Source organism: Pleurodeles waltl, chromosome 12 (assembly GCF_031143425.1).
Source record: "Pleurodeles waltl isolate 20211129_DDA chromosome 12, aPleWal1.hap1.20221129, whole genome shotgun sequence".
NCBI classification, from domain to species: domain Eukaryota; kingdom Metazoa; phylum Chordata; class Amphibia; order Caudata; family Salamandridae; genus Pleurodeles; species Pleurodeles waltl.
Window position 1 is genome coordinate 500,226,054 of NC_090451.1, and position 21,127 is coordinate 500,247,180.

The window sequence follows — 21,127 nt, forward strand, 5'->3', positions numbered from 1 at the left end:
GCACCAAGTTGCAGGAGACGGCCAGAATCCAAGGCAATTTCTAAAACAAATTTCTTGTGATCTCAGCTGTTAGGCCTAGGAAAGTCATCAGTAGACCAGGCCCTTTTACTGCGGTCCTACTGGACCTGTGGTTGCCACAAAGAGGCTTCCTAGACCTTAGGTTGTAGCCTGTTTTGTGCTAAAGGAGCAGGTAGCTCTTCCCTGAAATTGTTGATCTGTATCTGCTATACCAAATAAACAGTGTGCCAAAGCAGTCTTGAAGGGCATGCAATACTTGGTGATGAAGACTATGCAGTATTCTGTTAGTTCCTTGCACTACTGTGGTAGCAGAACATCAATCATTGGCCATGGTATGGAGACTCAATCAAATAATTCAATCAGGATACGTCTTATTGCCAGCAAGTCAATGGAAGTGCAAGAATTCAAAAGGGTTAGGCAGTGACCTTTCCACTGCACCCAATACTAATGGGTGATAGGCACAGTGGATATTCTGCATCACCCCCAACCCACCGCAGATGTCAAACAAACGTAGTATTTGTTGTCAAAGTTGAATTAATGCTTTAGAGAAGCACTTGGCTAGAGCTTAAGCATCTCAGTTCTCGTACACAATCTTTCAATTCAGGAGGGGAACAAATGAGGCTTTAGTAGAAAAGAGTCATTGGTAAATATCATTCTACCTATCGTCTCCTCTGTTTGCACACACCCACCTTAGAATCTATAGTGTACCTGATTTGGTGCGATTTATCTATAATTTGCAGTACAGAACTAATTCCTCACTATATCATTCAAATTGATGCAGTGGGACACTAACACCTTGAAACTTTCAATGTGGAATTGTTATTTCCCTAACTATAGAGCAATGCTTCATGTGTAAATGCATTACACATGTGTGGACAATGTGTCAATTGCGCAATTCACTGGGAAGGTTTTGATGGCAATAACAACCCCTGCATATGATGAAAAAGCAAAACAACAATTTGGAAACTAGAAGTTGATCAAATTAATTATTTTCCTGGCTTTGAACCACATTTTAAGTACATTGGGAAATTGTAAAACTATGGTTGAGATGGAGCTTGAAACATATGCAACAAAAGGTAATCATGGGGACAAAGAGAATCAGTCACCAAACCCTCCTCTTATAGTGTATGTTTAACATAGGCCATAGATTCAGAAATGTCTTTTGAAAATCCATTGATAATTTAGGCAAACATTGGTTACATCATCTTACATGATATGGCCACTTCATATAATCATTTGTGTAAATAGGGTTCATGTCTAAAAACTGACCAGTTTCTTTGTTTCCTGGAATAAAGTAAATAACAAAAGATGCACTTAGGTAGCCTTTCTTACCTCATAGACTAGAACTATCTTAGAAGGGAATCAGCATCATTATGAATTTAGTGAAATGTCCAGCGCAATAGAACAGATATAATTATTTTTATCTCTTAACGTGGAAAAATTTGAAAAAATAAAGAGACAAATACACTCTGTAATACAACACATACTTATCAGCTGGTCAAACACGCTCAACAGATTTTTTTCTACACTATTCCACACTGTGCCATTGAATGAATGTGCAATTATCATAGAAGCGATTTACCAAATGTTAAAAAAGTCCAGTGAAAACAAATGCTGTAGCACAGTTAGCAAACAATCATTCTGCTGTCTGTCACAAGCCGGCAATCTCGTCCCATGCCAGTAGAGGATGAGGAAGACGAAAGGGCTGTCAACACTAGGGGCCTCATTACGACCCTGGCGGTCTTCAGAATGACTGCCACTAGAGCAGTGGTCTGACCGCCACATTACAACCGTGGCAGTTGCGCCACGGTCGGACCCCCAGCATTGCAAGTTAACCTCCACAGGAGGGACTTGAGGTGCTGGCAGTCCTAATCCTCCAGGGCAACGATGCACGCAGCACCACCCTGGGGACTTTAACCCCAATTCTCCGCCAGCTTTTACATGGCGGTAGCACCGCCATGTAAAGGCTAGCCGAGACAGGGTGCAGGAGGGCCCCGGCACTGCCCATGCACTTGACATTATGAGCTGGTGTCAATGTTGTAGGCTGTTCCCCGCTGGGCCAGTGGGGAACTTGTAATGGGGCCCGCTGGAAGTTGACCGCACTAGCAGCAACCTGACCACAGGAGTTTTGGTGGATGGCTTTTTCCATCCGCCAAACTCATAATGACCAATTAAGTCAAATGGCATGGACATAAGCTTCGCCAGGAACCATGTGACAGAACTCTACAGCTCTATGCCTAGGGAGGCATGAGCAGCAGCACTCATGCAGGCAGCACATACAAAGAACGGGTTCCTAATCCAGGCCCCCCGAGAACATAGAGACAATGCATATCAGCAGTTGCAAACCACTTAGAAAACAACGAGTAAGGCTTGAATCTGGGGTTTTGGAGCATGGACTTCCAGAGATAAGGTAACACTGCATCTTCCAATCCATGTTATAGTTAGTAGGAAACTCGTGTGCTGGGGTTGTAAGAGAACATTAGCATGCTAGAAGTGGTGGTTTTATTTAGTGTAACATACCACAACCAAAAGGCAAAGTGCAGAGAAATCCAACCAATGTCAGTAATCCATAGCGTTGGCCAGATATCCTCAACCAATGTAGCGATATCCCTGCACTTTTCATTACATGCTCATGAGATCATCAGAAAGAGATGGATCACATGTTCAAAACTATTATAGAACGCTCTGCTACAGAACATTTAGAAACCTCAAAAGTGACCTACACATCTACACTTGCTATAATCTTCTTTCCATTGCTTTGAAAGAGTTAGATATGCCAGTGAACTAATTGGCTCTCTCTTCAACCGACCTCATGGTTTGCAGCTTTGCTCAAATATAAATATTTTTTATATAGTACGAACGGCGAGTTGAACCGCAGTCGCCACTTACCTAGCTGGTATTTCTCATCCTTTGTCCTCTCGAGTTCATTAGTCAGGCTTCTTATCTGCTCCTTTTGAGATGCCAGCTGTTAAACACAGAACCAAAGAATATTCAATATCGCCTACTTCACCATTTACAATGGCATCATTTCTGCACAAACGACCATACACTTGTCGTGGGACTTTGCATTTTTTTATTGAAGAAAGAATGGAAGCATAGCAACATGTCTTCATGGTAATTGGACATCGAATCCATGTCATACTCTGGATGGGTGTTTGAACTGAAGTAGGTAAATATAATTGCTTTGTATGTGTTTCATTATAATTAACTAAGACGTTTTGCCAATCGTTTAAACAGTGTTTTATTTAAGTATATAGGGTGACTTTACATTTTTTATTTAAATGTATTGTCTGCAAAGCAATTTTCCAAATCCCACTGTGCTAGGAATAGGTAAAACATGTTCATGACCCTTGCAAGATTTACTCTTAAATTTTTAAACAATTTTCAGGGTATTCACAAGCAAAACGTTATACCTAACTGACCTAAATATGACTAGCATCGTTGTTATGCACTGATTGTGACTTCATATATTGCATCAATCAAGAAATGTGTAATTTATGGCGGTGCAAGTCATACTTAAATCGGTTATATCTATCTAGTGAATTTCAGTGTTTTTGGTCTTAAAGAGTAGTTTTTTATTATTAGAATGCCTTTGGATAGCTCCACTTTAACTTCTGTACTTTCAGTGATTAGTATTTAAAGCTTAACTTCAAAGTTGCGAAGTAATGGTACTCCATATCTAGTGGCCTGATGTAACTGTCTGCAAGGCAGTGACATACAGCCCTCAAAGGAGAACCCTCAGGTTGGCCACTGTCTGACACCTACGTTACACACAGTCATTGTGCCTCTTGACAGCAACTGTTATATTGCATGGGCACAAAGGCAAAAGATTCCTTCTTTGGCAAGTGTCTATGCCACATGCAAATGAGGCCATGCTTTCTTGGGATCGTACCTGTGCTAAATGTGTTTTGTCACGAACCATGTTACAGGCGGGTCTATGCATCTGCTTCAGGTATACAAAATTGCGCTGGGGTGCAAAAAGCAGATAAACATGCCCATTGCACCCCAGGGCACTTCGAATAAAAGAGCTACTGGAATTTGCCAGTCGCTTACAAAAATTAAGCAAGAAACGAATATAAGTAAATAAAGTAAGAAATATCAAACTGTCATGCTTGACAACTTGAGGAAGCAAGAAGAAAGCGCGATCATTACTCAGTGCTTAATTTGTAAATACAAAGGTGCCGGTGCCCAAAGCCCTCAACTTAAACACGCGGCTGCTGCAATTACATTTACATGTGCGAACATGGAATACTGAGGCAGCGTAATCCTGAAGCCATCTCGGACCTCGTCAAATCCGTTTAAAGCCACTCCCTGTCCCTTCAGCTCACCCCTGCAGCTTTCTAGTTTTATCATTGTGACGCTTTTTCGTTTTCCTCTTCCTCCGTCTTTCCAAAATGTGTCTTTTGCTCGCAGTAAATGCTTGAGGTAGAAGACTAAGCGCCGGCCCTCAAAAACAAGTGTCGTTGCTCAGCACCGGAAACAACAAGCACAAATTAAGCACTGTCATTACTACAAGCCCGATATTCATAGAGGTCTCCGAAGACTCCCACAGCATCTGATAAAAATCCCTATCTGCATACCACACCTCCTATTGTAAGGCTCGGCAATTTACGAAAAGGCACCAGCTACTACTGAAACTGTTAGTATGTTACAGTGTGTGCTACCGGAAGCAGAAAGGGAAACTGGACCCACAATTTCAGGGAAGTGAGAAAAGATCCCTGTGTCATGTGTTGCTCTTCCATTCAGCCAGGGATGCTATCACTGAATAATAGTGTTAGCCAGGAACAGAAATTTCTGGCTGAATGGGATTGGGGCCAGGGGCGAAGAAATACAAAGTATTTTTGTGATCACAAACGGCTCGATACTGAGGCACAAAAATTATTCTTCAAATGTGCAAAATGTGATTCAGTAACTTGGTACCGAATTGCAATTTGCATTTACGATTCAGTATTTGGAAGGGCCGTGTTTTGTGCTTTCCAAATACTAAATAGGTATTGTATGTATCACTGTTTTGCGACCAAATTCCGGTCATAAAACAGTAATACTTTACCACCAGTTTAAAAGAAGTGGTAACCCATTCGCAAACAGAAAGGGGTCCCTAAGGAACTCCTTCTCCTTTGAGAATGTTAAAAAAATATATTTAAGTGCAGGCAGTGTCCCCTTGGACCAGTTCCTACTCTTTAGGGAACACGGCCTGGTCTTAAAAAATGATACATCTAATTTTCATTTTTTTTCTTCTTAAGTGCTTCCTGTTTTCCTTTAAGGAAAACCAGCTGCATTTAAAAAAAATGCTTTATTAAAAAGCAATCATAGACATGGTAGTCGGCTGACCTCAGCAGGCCACCATCCCTGTGATGGCTGCGATTCCTAATGGGGGCCAATAGCGACCTATCTCATTAATATTCATGAAGTAGGACCATTTACAACCTACTAGGAATCGCTATTTGGGAATTAAAATACTTCATACATTAGGAATACCAATTTCCTAATTGCGCTTCCGAGATAATAAAATTACAATCTCACTATTCCTATTTTTTGTACATCTGGCCCTGCTCGTTTTGCACGAAAATTGTGGGTAATTCCAGATTTTCGAGGGCAAAACTTGGAATATCAAGGTAGTGCCACTCCCTGAAAGTACTGATTGCTGTGGTAGCAGTAATTGCGGATGCAGGAATGTCACATTTTTTTCTTCTGTGTACACTGTAAGGAGGGCCTGCCTTTGTTCCCTTATTTTTGTCTCCAAATGGATAATGGTCTTCCTATTGTTTGAAGTGTATGAATACCTTTCACTCACTTATGGGGGTAAACAATCACAGAACAGATCTAGCCCACCACAAAATTACTCAGGCAAACAATAATTTACCTGTTTCCTCGAAGTTCTAATCTCATGGATTATTCTGGTCATGAAAACAGTTTGCGCCTGATAGGCAACCAGCGACCTCATTTTCCTAACAAAAAAGATAGAAAATAAGCATTCACTTCAATTAACTCATAACAACCTAATAATACACAGGTAACTAGCTGTTCTAAGGGCAAACCAATGGTGAATTACACATTTTTGACTGCTCAGCCCATTGTCAGTCTTTTTGAACCACCTCGGTTTCTTCAGTTTACAGTGATATTGGATATTACTACACCTCAATATACGAAATATTTGACAAGGATTTATCATGGTATTCAAAAAAGAATAAACTGCACAAAAGATAGTTTAGTACACAATGTGACTTGACCAAAGGATGGACATGCGGAAGCAATAACATTCCAACATGTTGACAAAACTGCTATGCTGATATCAAACAATCAAAAAAATTAAAATCGGAAGGAAGAATACACATGTAATGAATACAAAAGAGGAACATGACCGCAAAGAGGAAAGGAAAGAGCACATGTATTCCGCAGCTATCTCTTTAATTCAACAGCGTAAAGATGTGCTCTGAGTACAAAGTCATAATAAAACACTGCTAATTGATTACAAGGAGAAAGAGGTAATGTGGCCCCATACACAGCACTTAAATACATTTGATCACCAAACTTGAGTGGTTGCACAACTTAAAGACTAAACTGAAATACATCGTTTTTTACATTACCACACGCACAGTTGAAAGGATATTCTATACCGCAAGAAAAAGATGTTTTACCTTTGGTAATGATATTTTTGGTGGATACAAAATCTTTTTTCACATTTCTCTGCTTGAGAATTATCCTTCCAGGCTTCAAACTGGTCTTGTAACTATTCCCTAATAAGATCTCTGTAGAACTGCAAGGTGGCTACATGCTGCTCCAATTGTGAATCCACCCCAGATATGCCTACGTGGGGCATAATAGGCCCCAACCAGCATGTTGGTGTCAGTCTATGATACTTTTCCATTCTCCAAGGAGGCGTGAGGAGATGATCTAAGACACTAACAAAAGTGACAAATACCACACATATGATGTGCATATCTTGAGAGATTATTAATCACAGTAATAACTCATTAGGAGAGAAGGGAGAACATTGAGAAATCTGCAAGATTAAGGGGGTTATTACGAACATGCGGTAAACACCACCATGTTCATGCTGGCAGTCTTTCCATAGACCGCCAGCCCCCATGAGACCCCGCCGGCAGCACTATGAACATTCTGCTGGGCTGGGACATTGCCGACGGCTCCACATGGAGCCGTCGTCAATGCCTCAGTGCGGCAGATGCAGCAGCACCCGTCGCGCAGATCACTGCCCGTATATCGGGCAGTGACTTGAGCGATGGGGCACTGCACAGGGGCCCCGGCACTGCCCATGCCAAGTGCATGGGCAGTGCAGCAGCCCTCAGAGGGGCCCCAGAGCACCCCTTCCACCAGCCTTTCCCTGGCGGGGGAACACACCTGGGAAAGGCTGGGGGAAACAGGGTACATTATCTGGAGGGCAGCGTTGCTTGCAGCGCTGTCCTGTCGGATAATGTAATACACCATCGTCAGGCTGCCATTAGTGGCAGCCTGGTGGTGGGGGAGGGCTGCCACAGGCCGCCCTCCATGTGTATATTATATGGCCGTTCAGACTGCCATGCTGGTGGCAGTCTTTTCTGCCGCCGCCGGCATGGCGGCCTGAACCGCCGGGGTTCATAATGAGCCCCTATGTATCCATTAGAAATATTTTTGTCTGAAGGTAACTTCTACTTATCATGGATACATTTTTCTGTTTATTCCTCACCTTATGAATGTGTCCCAAATAAATACCTAATGGAACTGGGATTAAGTACTGCTAGTGAATCAATGAAGTCATGTAACATAGCCTGAGACAAGAAGCAGTAGTGCTTGGCAGATGACCATATAGCTCCTGACAGATGTTTGCAAATGGGAGCTCTCTGGGGTGAGCCCGGAGGCAGCCTTGGCTCTAATAGAATGGCCATAAATGCTCTGCAGAGGATATTTCTTGGCATACCAATGGGAAATGCTATGTTTAGTCACTGTTTTGCTCTTCTTCGCTCCAGCAAAGCCCACAAAGAGCTGATCATCCACTCTGGCCCTTTGAGTGTAGTTGATGTAGTAAGAGAGCACATGAATGGGGTCCATTCTATGCTGTTGCTCCTTTGTCTTTGTTGGGCGTTGAGGAGGCCAGAAAAATTGAAAAATTGAAAGGTGATAGAGGGAACCATATGAAATGTGGGAAACACCATAGGTGGGAAAGATGGGGGGTGCAAAGGACTAATTTGTATAGGTAAAAACTTAGAGAGGGCAGACAAACTAAATGGGCCTGAAGTTCTACAATCATATTTGCCAAAGTTATTGCCATTAACAAAACTGTCTTCAGGGTAAGATGATAAACTGGGCAGTTGTGCATCAGATCAAATGTGAAGGCTAAGAAGAAAGTCAAAATGAGATTCAAACCTCTGTACCGAACAATAAATAGAGTGGGAGGAAACAGAATACAACAAACCTATTAGAAAATGTGCCACTAATGGTTTTCAAACAGGAACCCTGCTAAAGGCAGAGACCTGAAGGCTGACAGAGCTGCTAGACAGCCTTTAACTGTAGCCACCACCAGACTCTGCTATTCATGGGACAATGCATACCATAAGACGCCGGAAAGGTGAGATTTAAAGTGGCTGTGGCCTTATAACACCACTAAATTATATTGTTCTAGCTTCCTGACTGCTAAGATGACATCTGCAACTTCATTATGAAGATGAAAGGATTCTAGCTGGCACTGTTCATTCACCATGTTTGTAGTTGCAGCATTTGGGGATTGGAGCAAGGGCATGACCACTCTGCTGCAAGAGCAAGTCCAGTTGGCAAAGGATAGAAATAAGCTTCTGAGTGCTGAATGCCAACAGATTGCCATACCATATCCGAAGCACACAGTCTGGGGTGATCAGAATCAGCTAGGCCTACTCCTTCTGAAAATTCTGTAGAACTTTTGAAAAAGGGTACTTGTCACAAGGAGCCCTGAGACCAGATAAAACTGAAAGAATCCTCCAGGGAATCATTCAGAGGGAAGTTTGGCAAAAATGAGGGCCATTCTTGTTCAAGAACAAGATATCTACGAACAGAAAACTCCAATTTGTAGAAGATAACCTCCATCACTTTTGGGCACAGCTTCCACTTGTGATCTTCTAGCAAGAGACAACAGAGTGCATCCACCCTCCGACTGAGGGAGACTGCTTTGTGTGCCCTACCAGGAAGATCCCCCATGCTGCTCCTACTTCCACAAGAGAATAGCCTCCCTAGATATACTCTAATACACTAACCCTCCATGCTCATTGATACAGTGGAAAGTAATGGTGCTGCTCTACACAATCTGCATGTTGCTCCATGGGATGGAAGGGAAACATTATTTCATCATAAGGTGAACTGCCAATAGTTAAAGAATATTTATGTGTAGGATCAGCTCTGATGCAGACCAAATGCACTGCACCACCATGTCACTTAGATGGGCACCACGGCAGAGCAAAGAGATCTCTGTGATCATTGCACCAGTGCCTGCAGACAGCCCATCAATAGGTTGGAAGGAGGTGAACAAAGTAGAAGATCTGCTCCAGATCTGTGAGAGTCCCCAGCTGCTGGAGGAACTCTGACCTTTGATACCAATGAAGGACTCTTATTCACCATCTGACACGTGGCACCAATAGGATGCACATCGCCATGAGGCCAACCTTAAGTAAGACTTGTGTCCCTGGGATGTAAGTCAAATCCAGAAACCTCAAAATCATTTTCTGAATATCCACAATCCTTTGAGGAGGCAAAGCCTTTATTTCAGCTATGTGCAGAATGGTCCATGTGAATGTTAGGCTCTACACAGGAGACTTTGGTGCATGAATGATTAAGCCCAAGTTGTGAGGGAGAGTCATTGCACACAGAAGATGTTCCCCAATAAGTGCAAATTACTCTGCTTTCACTAGCCAATCATTCAAGAACAGAAAAACATAAACTCTTGACTATCACATTGAAGCCACAAATATGCTGGGAGCGATCATCAGTTTGAATGTTAGAACCATAAACAGACAGAGCTGGTGTACCACTGTGAAGCTCAGGTAATGGCAGGTGGTCAGGAAGAACTCGATGATGGAAACAGGCTTCCTGGAACTCCAAGGACACCAATACATCTCAAGCGTTCAGGGCCTCTAGGACTTGGCTCAGAGTCAACACCTTAAAATTGTCCTGCCAAATTAACAAGTTCAGCAGGTGAGTATCTAAAACGGTTGCCAGACTTTATTCAGACTCAGGAAGTAAAGGAAGTAGAATCCTCTCTACCTTTTTTCCAGAGATACTCTGTGGCCAATTTGCTCAGCAGTACAAGTACTTCTTATGCAAATATTGAGGGATGAGCTGATCAGTGCATTCTGGTGGAAGAGGGGTGGTCTGGAGGGAGGAACAGGAAGGACTAGCATAGCGCTTTGTGAAGTGAGTGATTGACCCAAAGATCCATTATGATCCTCCCCCAGTTGGAAAAATGTGAGAAACTCCCCACCACTGGATGATGATGACTTAAGCGGTGGAATCAGAGAGGGTTTGAGGTGGCAGAGTCATCAGAGGACGGTGGGACTGAATCTTCTGCTGCTGTTGATAGCATCCCTTTTATCCATTCCTGAGCCAAAAAGAGGAGTACAATTGTTGGCCTGTGTCAATCTGTTGAAAAGATTGCCTCAATTGGTCATGGACTGTATTTGGTTAGCCTCAAAATGATCTCTATTTTTGGTGGAATTGTCTAGTTAGGGAGGCTAGGCCCAGTCCCTGAGTAGACCTTCTGCTGCATTTGAAGCATTCCAGGAAAGAGTTTGCTTTCACACCTAACAGCCACTTGTCATTGAAGGCATAGCCATGAGAGTGCCTTCGACATCTCCAGAGGAGGCAGCAAAACATATCAAAGTGTACTTGTGTTAGTGAACAATGGTTTGAACAGATCCAGGCAACACTTCAAAATGTGTTTGGACGCATCTAGGCTGCCACAGTTGAGATCTGGAAACAGCTTTTTCAAGTGATCTAGAAAGTTGATTTATTTAAGTTTTGCCAACTCCCATATGGCACAAATGTTTGGCCAAGAAGATAAGTAGCATTAGCAATACAGAGGGCCAGGCTACTACAAGCGAATACTTTTTGACCCACAAAGTTGCACTTTTTCTCTTTTGGGAAGCATTGTGAAAAAGGCATTTAGAGGCGAAGATTGGATAACCAGACTTTTTCAGTACGGGTGAGCTGACGAAAGGTGGTGTTCATCCAGAGGAGGCCTAGGGTGTATGGTTATCTTTTTCAAGCCACAAAATGCAACTCTAGAACCCACCACAAAAAGGTTCCTGCACTTCAGGTGAATAGCATCTAGCTCCAGCTTGGAGTGCTAAAAATATGGTGATCTCTCCAGGGGTCATGGATTCAATGTCTTAGAAAACTTGTAGTGTTTGTTTTGAGATCGCAGATCTGCTGCGCTAATAAAAAAAGATATGGTCCCATGGAGGGAACTGTGCCAAAGTTATAAGCAAAACCAAAAATGGTTTTCTTGTGGAAACATGGTCCTAACTATAACTACTCTAATGGGAAAGCTCCTTTGTGTGCAATGGTGATGCATGTTTTCTTGTGCTTGCAAAAACAATACAATTGTTTATTTTATATATATATACATATATATATATATATATATATATATATATATCAAAAACGAAGTTGTCCTCATGTGAAAGCGCACTCCCAACAGGTTAATTAAACTGGAAGAAAAAGCAAAGCCAGCAACTCACAGTGAATTTCTTTAAGCTGTTTCATTATTCCAGGCCTTTGGTTATAAAATCATCTCTGGACACGTGTTTCTAGGTCAATCCTTTCTTCAGCAGAGAAAAATATAGAAGTGTTTCACCCTCGTAGGTGCAGCCAGTGCTGGAAGTGTTCCAGGCATTTCTTTCTTGTTGAAAAGACCGGCATGGCTTCAGCTTGTCTAATTGCAGGCACCTGATTAGTCTCTTTAAATACCAGTCCGCCCCAGTGGGCCTCTCAAGTGAGCAGTGCATGCTGGTTATGGTGGTCCTGCAATTTTTTAATTTTGCCCCAAGTGGGTTGCTGGAGCCAAACGAAATAATGAACCCAAAGGCAAAACCTATGTAGGCGAATCCAAAGTAAAATTGACAGATTTGCTGTGAATAGCCCAACCTGATTGCTCTTATGTGACAATCCATTTTTAGTCACACAGACCTGCTTCGATGTGCAGTGGTGCTGCCTTCCCGACTGGACGGGCCGGTTAGTTATCAAAAACGAAGTTGTCCTCATGTGAAAGCGCACTCCCAACAGGTTAATGGCATCCTTGGAGTGGTCTCCCCTAACTTTTTGCCTCTGTTTCCCAGGTTGTTGATGTGTGCTGGACTCTGTTTTTGCTGTTTTTGTTACTCTGGGCACTTTACCACTGCTATCCAGTGCTAAAGTGCAAGTGCTCCTGTGTAAACTATATTTGGAATTGGCTTTCCATGATTGGCATAGTTGATTTACTAGTAAGTCCCTAGTACGGTGTACTAGAGATGCCCAGGGCATGTAAATCAAATGCTACTTGTGGGCCTGCAGCACTGGTTGTGACACCCACATTAGTAGCCCTGTAAATATGGCTCTGACCTGCCACTGCAGTGTCTGTGTGCGCAGTTTTAAACTGCCAATTCAACTTGGCAAGTGTACCCACTCGCCAGGCCTAAACCTTCCCTTTTTATACATATAAGACACCCCTAAGTTAGGTCCTAGGTAGCCCTGTGGGCAGGGTGCAGTGCATGTTAAAGGTGGGACATGTACTTATGTGTTTTACATGTCCTGACAGTGAAATACTGCCAAATTCGGGTTTCAATGTAGCAAGGCCTATCTCTCTCATAGCTTAACGTGGGGGCTGCCTTTAAATATTATTAAAGCGCAGATTCCCTTTGGGAGTAGATAGACGTGGAGTTTGGGGACTCTGAACTCACAATTCAAAAATATATCTTTTAGTGAAGTTGGTTTTTAAATTGTGTGTTTGAAAATGCCACTTTTATAAAGAAGGCATTTTCTTGCTTAAATCATTCTGTGACTGCCTGTTTGTGGTTTCCATGTATGGGTCAGTTTGACAGTTGGGATGTTGTACCTCTCTCTAGTCAGTGGCACAAAGGGAGCTGGGGTGTAGCCTGCATAACCTGATGAGCCATCTGTGCTAGGAGGGAGGGGAGGAGAGGTCACTCACACCTGAAAGGGCTGTGCCTGCCCTTACACAATGCAGTCTCCAACCCCCCCCCCGGTGTTTGTCTGGGGCCTGACCTGCACAAGGCAGGATCTCACAAACAAGAGAGACTTTCCTTTGAAGTAGGCCTACTTCAAAGGCAGAAAGGGGTATAAGAAGAGCACCCAAAACCCCCGAAAGTTAGGTCACTTCTGGAATCAAGGAGAAGAGAGAGCTGAAGAGTTGAGAAGTGCTGCCCCTGCTTGTGACTGTGCTTTGTTGGGCCATCCTGCAGTTGCTGCTTCCGCCTGTGAAAGAGGACAAAGACTGGACTTTGTGGTATATTCCTGCTTGAGAACAATCTCCAAGGGTTTGGACTGAGCTTGCCCCCTGTTCTGAAGTCTCAGGACCATCAAAGACTTCCCCTACCAGCCCCTGGAATCTCTGCTGAGACTCCTGCCCTGACAAGTGGTGCCTTATCCAGTCCCTGGGCCCTTGAAAGGAGAAGCTGGTGAAAATCCAAGAAAAATGACTCCGGACGACTCCGGACCAATGCCGCTGCCGAATCCCGTGACGCCACCTGCAACCGACTCCGTGGTTCTGCTGGAGTGCAACAACCCTCGCAGGCCCGACATCGCTGCAGCCCCGCCGAAGTCCGCAACTCCATGAAGTCGCTGCACCACGTTGTGACTGACACCGCCCGAAGGGCGCGGTTTCAATGCTTCGCACCGGCGCTGCCTCACTCCCCCACTCTGCAGCAAGGACCTGATGCCTCTTGGTGACGCTCTGCTCCTTCACCCCGCAGCACCGGGGACGCCGCGATCCCCGACTTTGCGCATCGATTTGTTCTCACAGTTTACTAAGGTACTGTACCTGGGGGTCTGCGTGACTCCAGACCTGGCACCATTGGCGTCAGATTGTTTGCAATGACTCCATCATGATGCCGTGTTATCACCTCATCTAAGCATTTTGTGTTTCTAAGTGCTATTTTTGAGTTTAATCTTTAAAAATTCATAACTTGACTTGTGCATGTCGGATGTTTGTCGTTTTGCTCTTGTTTTGTTTAGATGAATATTGGCAATTTTTCTAAACCTGTGCTGTTTTACTATATCACTGTGTGTGTTGGTACAAATACTTACACCTGGGCTCTGAAGTTAAGCCTACCTGCTGGTGCCAAACTACCAAGAGGGTGAGTTGGGGTTAACTGAGGATGATTCTCCTTTACCCTGACTAGAGTGAGGGTCCTTGCTTGGACAGAGGGTAACCTGACTGCCAACCAAAGACCCCATTTCTAATTGTATATATATCTTTCTATCTGTCTATCTATCTATATCTAGATATATAGATATATAGATAGATAGATAGATAGATAGATAGATAGATATCACCAGGTAGTTATAGTTAGGACCATGTTTCCATAGAAAAAGTGTTTTTGACTTGCTTATCTATATGTTTGGCACCGTTTGATGAATCTTCACAAACTTTTCCCAAAAAAGTGTGCCAGTGATTCTTGTTGTGCACAAAAAGTTTGGGGGGTTCGTCAAGCGGGGGCCAAGAAAAAGGGTGGGAAGCAAAAAAGTTGTGTTTCCCATGTTAATTCTCATAGGAACTTTAGCAAGACTACAACCCAAACCACTGGACGGAATTACACCAAATGTGGCTAAAAGCTAACTTTCGGTATGCAGATTATGTTTCCACTTATTTGGTGTAAATCCTTTGAGTAGTTTTTGAGATATCAAAGGGAAAACACGTTTGTATATCTCTGTCCGCAACAACTTCACAAAGATTAAGAGCTCGTGCATGGCAAATGCAGAGCTCTGTTTGCCTGCCAACACTTCAGACCAGGAAGTGTTGGCAGCCATCTTGGTACTCGTCTTCAGCCAAGTCCCACTAAAACATGTTAAAAAACAGGAAAAGGGGGCAGGGTAGGGACACCCTGAACCATTAGCTCTGGTAGTGGGGTCCCAGAGAACCGACCAGCACTGACTAACCTTGTATCCTTGGAAGAAAGGCTTGAAGAGTGAGAAAGATGGCCTCCAGTGCCCCTGAATTTATAAATCTTGAATATTGACACCCCAGTCCTGGAGAGAGGTGTCTATTATCATGAACTTGAGCTCATGAGGAAGGAATGTGATGCCTTGAGATAAATGAGAAGCCTGGGTCCACTACTCTAGGGTGTTCTTCATGTTCAAAGTGATGGTTATCATATCGTTGAAATATCCTTCTTTCTGTATCCATTGCTTTTGCAGTTCTTCCTGAAGTTGTCTAATTTTGAGTCTATCAAGAGGCACTTGATTTACAGCAGACGACATCATGCCTAGCATGGACTTAAACAGATGTACTGAAATGGACTTTGTTCTTGAAAGCTTGATTGCCAGCTGTCTTAACTTGTGTTGCCTGTCCTGGGATAAAAAGGCTTTGTTGTGCATGGTGTCCAGAAGAGACCCTAGAAACAGTATGTTATGCTTCAGGATGATATCTGATTTCTGTGAGTTGATCGTTATCACCAATTTGAGGAAGAGGTTGAGACAAGCTTGTGCTGATTTTCTTGCCTGTTTTGCTTTAAGGAGCCATTCGTCCAAGTAGGGAATTACTGGATGACCTTGGTTCCTGAGAGCCGCAGCTACTGGTGCCAGTCACTTTGTAAATATGCGAGGTGCCAATTTTAGTCCAAAGGGGGAGGACCCTGAATTGGTAATGGGTACCAGCCACTGTGAAGCAAAGATATTTTCTGTGTTTGGGGTGGATGGTGATATGGAAGTATGTGTCTTCCAGACTGAGAGACATCATAAAATCTCTGCAGTGGAGGAGGTTCAGCATGTCGGAGAAGGTGACCATACGAAATGACTCTTTGCGTAGAAATTTGTTCAGTCTTCTCAAGTCCAGGATGGGCCTCACTTTACCTGATTTTATTTTTATCAGGAAGAATCTGGAATAGAAGCCTATGCCTCTTTGAGAAAACTGTACTCTCTTGGTTGCTCCTTTGGCCAGCATGTTGAGGGCTTCTTTTGTCAATAAGTGAAGATGAGGGGGAGAGGGTGTGGTCCCCTATGGAGGTAATTTGGTGGTGTTTCTTTAAATTCCAAAGCATGGCCATACTCTTTTAGGTCTAAGATCCATCTGTCTGCTGTTATTTGTTTCCATTGACGTAAATGTCTGGAAATCTTCGCACCCACAGGATGGAGAGGTGTTGTTGTGGCTGATACGTGATGGAGATCACTGTTTGTGCCTGTTTCTCTAGCCTGGGAGGGCTTCTTTCTGCAGGGGCCCTCTTTAGTGTAGGCATTTGTAGTAGGTTGTTGGTATTGCTGTTAGTAGGGCAGCCTATATTGTGATTGAAAGGGCTGATATTGTGGTCTTTGGTGGGCCCCTCTTTAAGATGAAAATCCTCTTCCGCGGACTCCCTGAAAGGGAGCTTTTTTATATTGGAGAGTGCTCAAGGATCTTGCTGTATCCGTGTTAATTTTAATGGCTTAGAGGGCATCATCAATGTGTTTACCAAACAATGGGGGTCATTTCAACCTCGGCAGTAAAAGGCGTTTACCGCCGTGCAGAAGACCGCCATAACACCGCCGCGGTAAACCGCCACGGTCATTCTGACCCACAACAGGCAAACCGCCAAAATACAGACATCCACAAAAGTCTGCCACACCAAAGGGCAGCGAGAAACTGGCGATGACCAAACCTCCACCGTCACGCCAACAGAAATACGCCCACACTATCACGACACATGAATCCACGCGGCGGTCTTTCAACGCGGTATTCCATTGGCGGTACACACCGCCGCGCTCAAAATACACACACATATACAAAACACAGCCACATTGGATAAATCGAAATACACACACCTGATACACATACACACACCACTCCCACACACCCAACACAATATAAAACACACACCCACATCACCCACAAACCCCTACTCCTAGAGATTCGTGAACACGCATATAAGAGATACGAGATAAGAGACCCGAGCACCCAGACGCGCAATTCACTGTCACCCAGCAATATTACCACGCACTTCAAACTAAACATGAATACACATCACCACACTTAGCACCACACAATCCACCCCACACATCACCCAAACCACCCCATGGCACCGCAAAGACACCCCAGGTTTTCTGAGGCTGAACTCAGGGTCATGGTGGAGGAAATTGTACGGGTAGAGCCACAGCTCTTCGGGACACAGGTGCAGCACACCACCATTGCCAGGAAGATGGAGCTATGGAGCAGAATAGTGGACAGGGTCAACGCTGTGGGACAGCACCCAAGAAATCGGGACGACATCAGGAAGCGGTGGAACGACCTACGGGGGAAGGTGCGTTCCATGGTATCCAGGCACAACATCGTGGTGCAGCGGACTGGCGGCGGACCCCCACCTCCTCCCCCAGAATTTACAACATGGGAGGAGCAGGTCTTGGCGATCCTGCATCCTGAGGGCCTCGCAGGAGTAGGCGGAGGAATGGACTCTGGTAAGTCAAATCTTAACTACTTCATCCCCCCAACCCCACCAGCATGCCAACTCATACCCCCACCCTCACCCCCACCCCCACCCCCATCACACCTACTCCTTGCAAATGTCTCACCCTCACAACCCACCCATCCCAACACCAAGCCCTGCATGCGACCACAAAGCATGGACACCCATCATCTAAGCATGCCCACTGCACATACCCATCCCCCCCCAAACCACCATCACAAAAGCCCCCACACAGGAATGCAACCACAGGGGTACACGGGCACCCACCCATTGCACGCTATGGCACACACAGAAGCAATAATCATACTTTTTTACCCCTGCAGGACCCGAACGCCACGTCACGGCGCAGGATGGTCCACAAATGTCCACTCCACCCCCAGAAGAGGCCCACAGTGATGACAGCACCTCTGTCTCCCTGGATCTAGATGACCAGCCCGGCCCATCGGGGGCCTCTGGACAGTCGGTTCCCCTCAGACAGCCACAGGCCACAGCAGACCTTCCCCCCTCTGGGAACACCAGCACAGCACCCACCCAGCGGGCCCATATCTCTGTCCCCAGGACACGTCAATCAGCGGTGTGTCCACCACTACAGGGCACCCAGGTTAACCCACCACCCCAACAACAACAGGGACCTGGGGGCAGTGGTAGTGGGCACACGGTCCAGGGGACAGAGGCACAGGGAAACGGGAACTGGGAGGGCTGCTGTGCGACAGGGGGGGACAGGCCCAGGGAACCCACCCTCCACGAGGCCCTCTCCTCCATCATGGGAGCATACCACCACTCCCAGGAGACGATGGCGACGGTCCTGGCCAGTTTTCAGGAGATCCAGCTTCTGCAGGAGCAACAGTATATGGGGTTCAGGGAAGAACTAAGAAACATCAGTACCGCCATGGGCACCATCGTAGTGGCTCTGAATCAGGTAGTCACCACATTGCGGGACACTGTTGCACCACAAAGGGCCCCTGACACTAGCATGGACCAAGAACTGACTACCACCTTCGCCGGCGCTAGTGGACAGGAGGCCCCGACACAAGACCAACAGGCCACCAGAACCCCACCCCCTGCAGAAGGAGAACCACCCCGCAAGCGGGCCCTGAGATCCAGGAAGAAGACAGAGTAAGATGCCAAGACCCCCGCCAGCAAAGGATACCTCCCTGATTGTCATCCCATTGTCCCACATTGACACCCTGTCCAACCTTACACTGCCACTGCTCCACTTTCCACAGGCATCTGGACAATGCACCTGTGATACTGATAGTCTGGACTCTGCCATGGACAATCCTCCACCATCACACCTCAATGATTTGCAACCACCCACCAATTTAGAGCACTGTAATAAACACACTTATTGCATAAAACAATCTGGAGTCTGGCTGTGATTTTGTACAAATGTATTAGACATTACCGTTCCAAATGGCATATTCACATTGTGATGCCAACATACCAATGTCACACAGCTGTAGTCCATGGGGAAATAAACCAGATGTCACGCAGTGGGGCCCACATCTCTGAAATCGGAAGGGAAAGTCACAACTCAGTTACCATACACTGGGGGAAAAGGACAGACAGTAGAGAGGTAGTAGGGGTTAAGTATATGTAATATGCCGGTGTGGATTCTTACCTGTGTGTCATTGAAAATACTGCTGTATTACAGTGTTCCTGTTCTCTATGTCGTCCTCTTCGCCTTCCTCCTCTTCACTCTCCACAGGCTCCACAGCTGCTACAACACCACCATGTGGACCATCCTCCTGCAGAAAAGGCACCTGGCGTTGCAAAGCCAAGTTGTGAAGCATACAGCAGGCCACGATGATCTAGCACACCTTCTTTGGTGAGTACATTAGGGATCAACCAGTCATATGGAGGCACCTAAACCTGGCCTTCAGGAGGCCGAAGGTCCGCACGATCACCCTCCTAGTTCTCCCATGGGCCTCATTGTACCGTTCCTCTGCCCTTGTCCTGGGATTCCTCACTGGGGTCAGTAGCCATGACAGGTTGGGGTAACCAGAGTCTCCTAATAGCCACACACGGTGCCTCTGGAGTTGACCCATCACGTAAGGGATGCTGCTATTCCGCATGATGTACGCGTCATGCACTGACCCAGGGAACTTGGCATTAACATGGGAGATGTACTGGTCAGCCAAACAGACCATCTGGACATTCATGGAATGATAACTCTTCCTGTTCCTGTACACCTGTTCACTCCTGCTGGGGGGGACCAAAGCAACATGTGTCCCATCAATGGCACCAATGATGTTGGGTATATGTCCAAGGGCATAGAAATCAGCCTTCACTGTAGCCAAATCCCCCACCTCAGGGAAGATGATGTAGCTCTGCATGTGTTTGAGCAGGGCAGACAACACTCTGGACAACACCTTGGAAAACATGGGCTGGGACATCCCTGATGATATGGCCACTGTTGTTTGAAATGACCCACTTGCTAGGAAATGGAGTACTGACAGCACCTGCACTAGAGGGGGGATCCCTGTGGGTTGGCGGATTGGTGACATCAGGTCTGGCTCCAACTGGGTACATAGTTCCTGTATAGTGGCTCGGTCAAGCCTGTATGTCAGTATGACATGTCTTTCCTCCATTGTCGACAGGTCCACCAGCGGTCTGTACACAGGAAGATTTCTCCATCTCCTCGCATGTCCCAGCGGACGGTGCCTATAAAGGACAACAGCGAGCACAGAGTCAAACAACCCACAGGTACGTAACCACAGCTTGCACATAACACGATTCCCAATGCATTGAATGGCTTGTATGAGTGTCGATGCAAGGCCTAGGTATGTGTGACGCAGTAGAAAATAAGGCATGTGGGCCCTTGAAATGGCGGCTGCCTGACCTGTGAAGTGCGACAATGGGATGTGAGGTCAATGCGCTGTCGTGGGACACCGTGGCGGTAGGCGGTCGAAGACCGCGGCGCAAAGCTGCATTGGTTAACATTGAACCCTATGGGTCTCAGGAGCCAATGACGATGTGTGCCGGCAGTCGCGGTACGCACTGCCGCGGTACGCACCGCCGCGGGAGTTACCGCCATTTTCTATCTGCTTAATCACTCAATACCTGATCTTCCACAGGAGAGGACCTACACTGCAAGTGCTGCTGTGACCACGGTCTGGAAGAGACAATGGCTCATGCGACTGGGGAAAGGGCCCCTGCCTTCACTGCTCAGTAGTTGGAGAAACTCGTGGATGGGGTCCTCCCCCAGTATGCGCTACTCTACGGTCCTCCAGACCAACAGGTAAGTACACTGGGACCATGCTTTGTGGCCAATGCCTGTGTTGAGAGGGGTGGATGAAAGATGGTGGTGAGGGGAGCGATTGAGGCATGCATCAAACGACAGATGAGAGCATGTACCACATGGCAAGGGTGGGGATGGGGGGGCCACTCACATCGAGCATGCAGGAGGTGATGATTATTCTTCTCTCCCTGTACATGTCACATAGGTCAGCGCCCACCAGAAAATCGGTATTTGGCGTGCCATCGCTAAGGACGTCCGG

At 45.6% G+C, this 21,127-nt stretch overlaps 1 protein-coding gene across 2 annotated transcripts in view; it reads right to left on the reverse strand.

Annotated features, from left to right (window-relative positions):
• The window catches only part of LOC138267955 (uncharacterized), a 1,270,490-nt gene that overhangs the window by 223,993 nt on the left and 1,025,370 nt on the right, over positions 1-21,127 (reverse strand). For both annotated transcript variants that reach the window (XM_069217240.1, XM_069217239.1), the window contains exons 10-11: positions 5,882-5,966; positions 2,908-2,983 (exon numbers count right to left, since the gene is read on the reverse strand). In XM_069217240.1, coding sequence (XP_069073341.1) covers positions 2,908-2,983; positions 5,882-5,966 — 161 coding nt within the window. The remainder of the gene's footprint in view (positions 1-2,907; positions 2,984-5,881; positions 5,967-21,127) is intronic.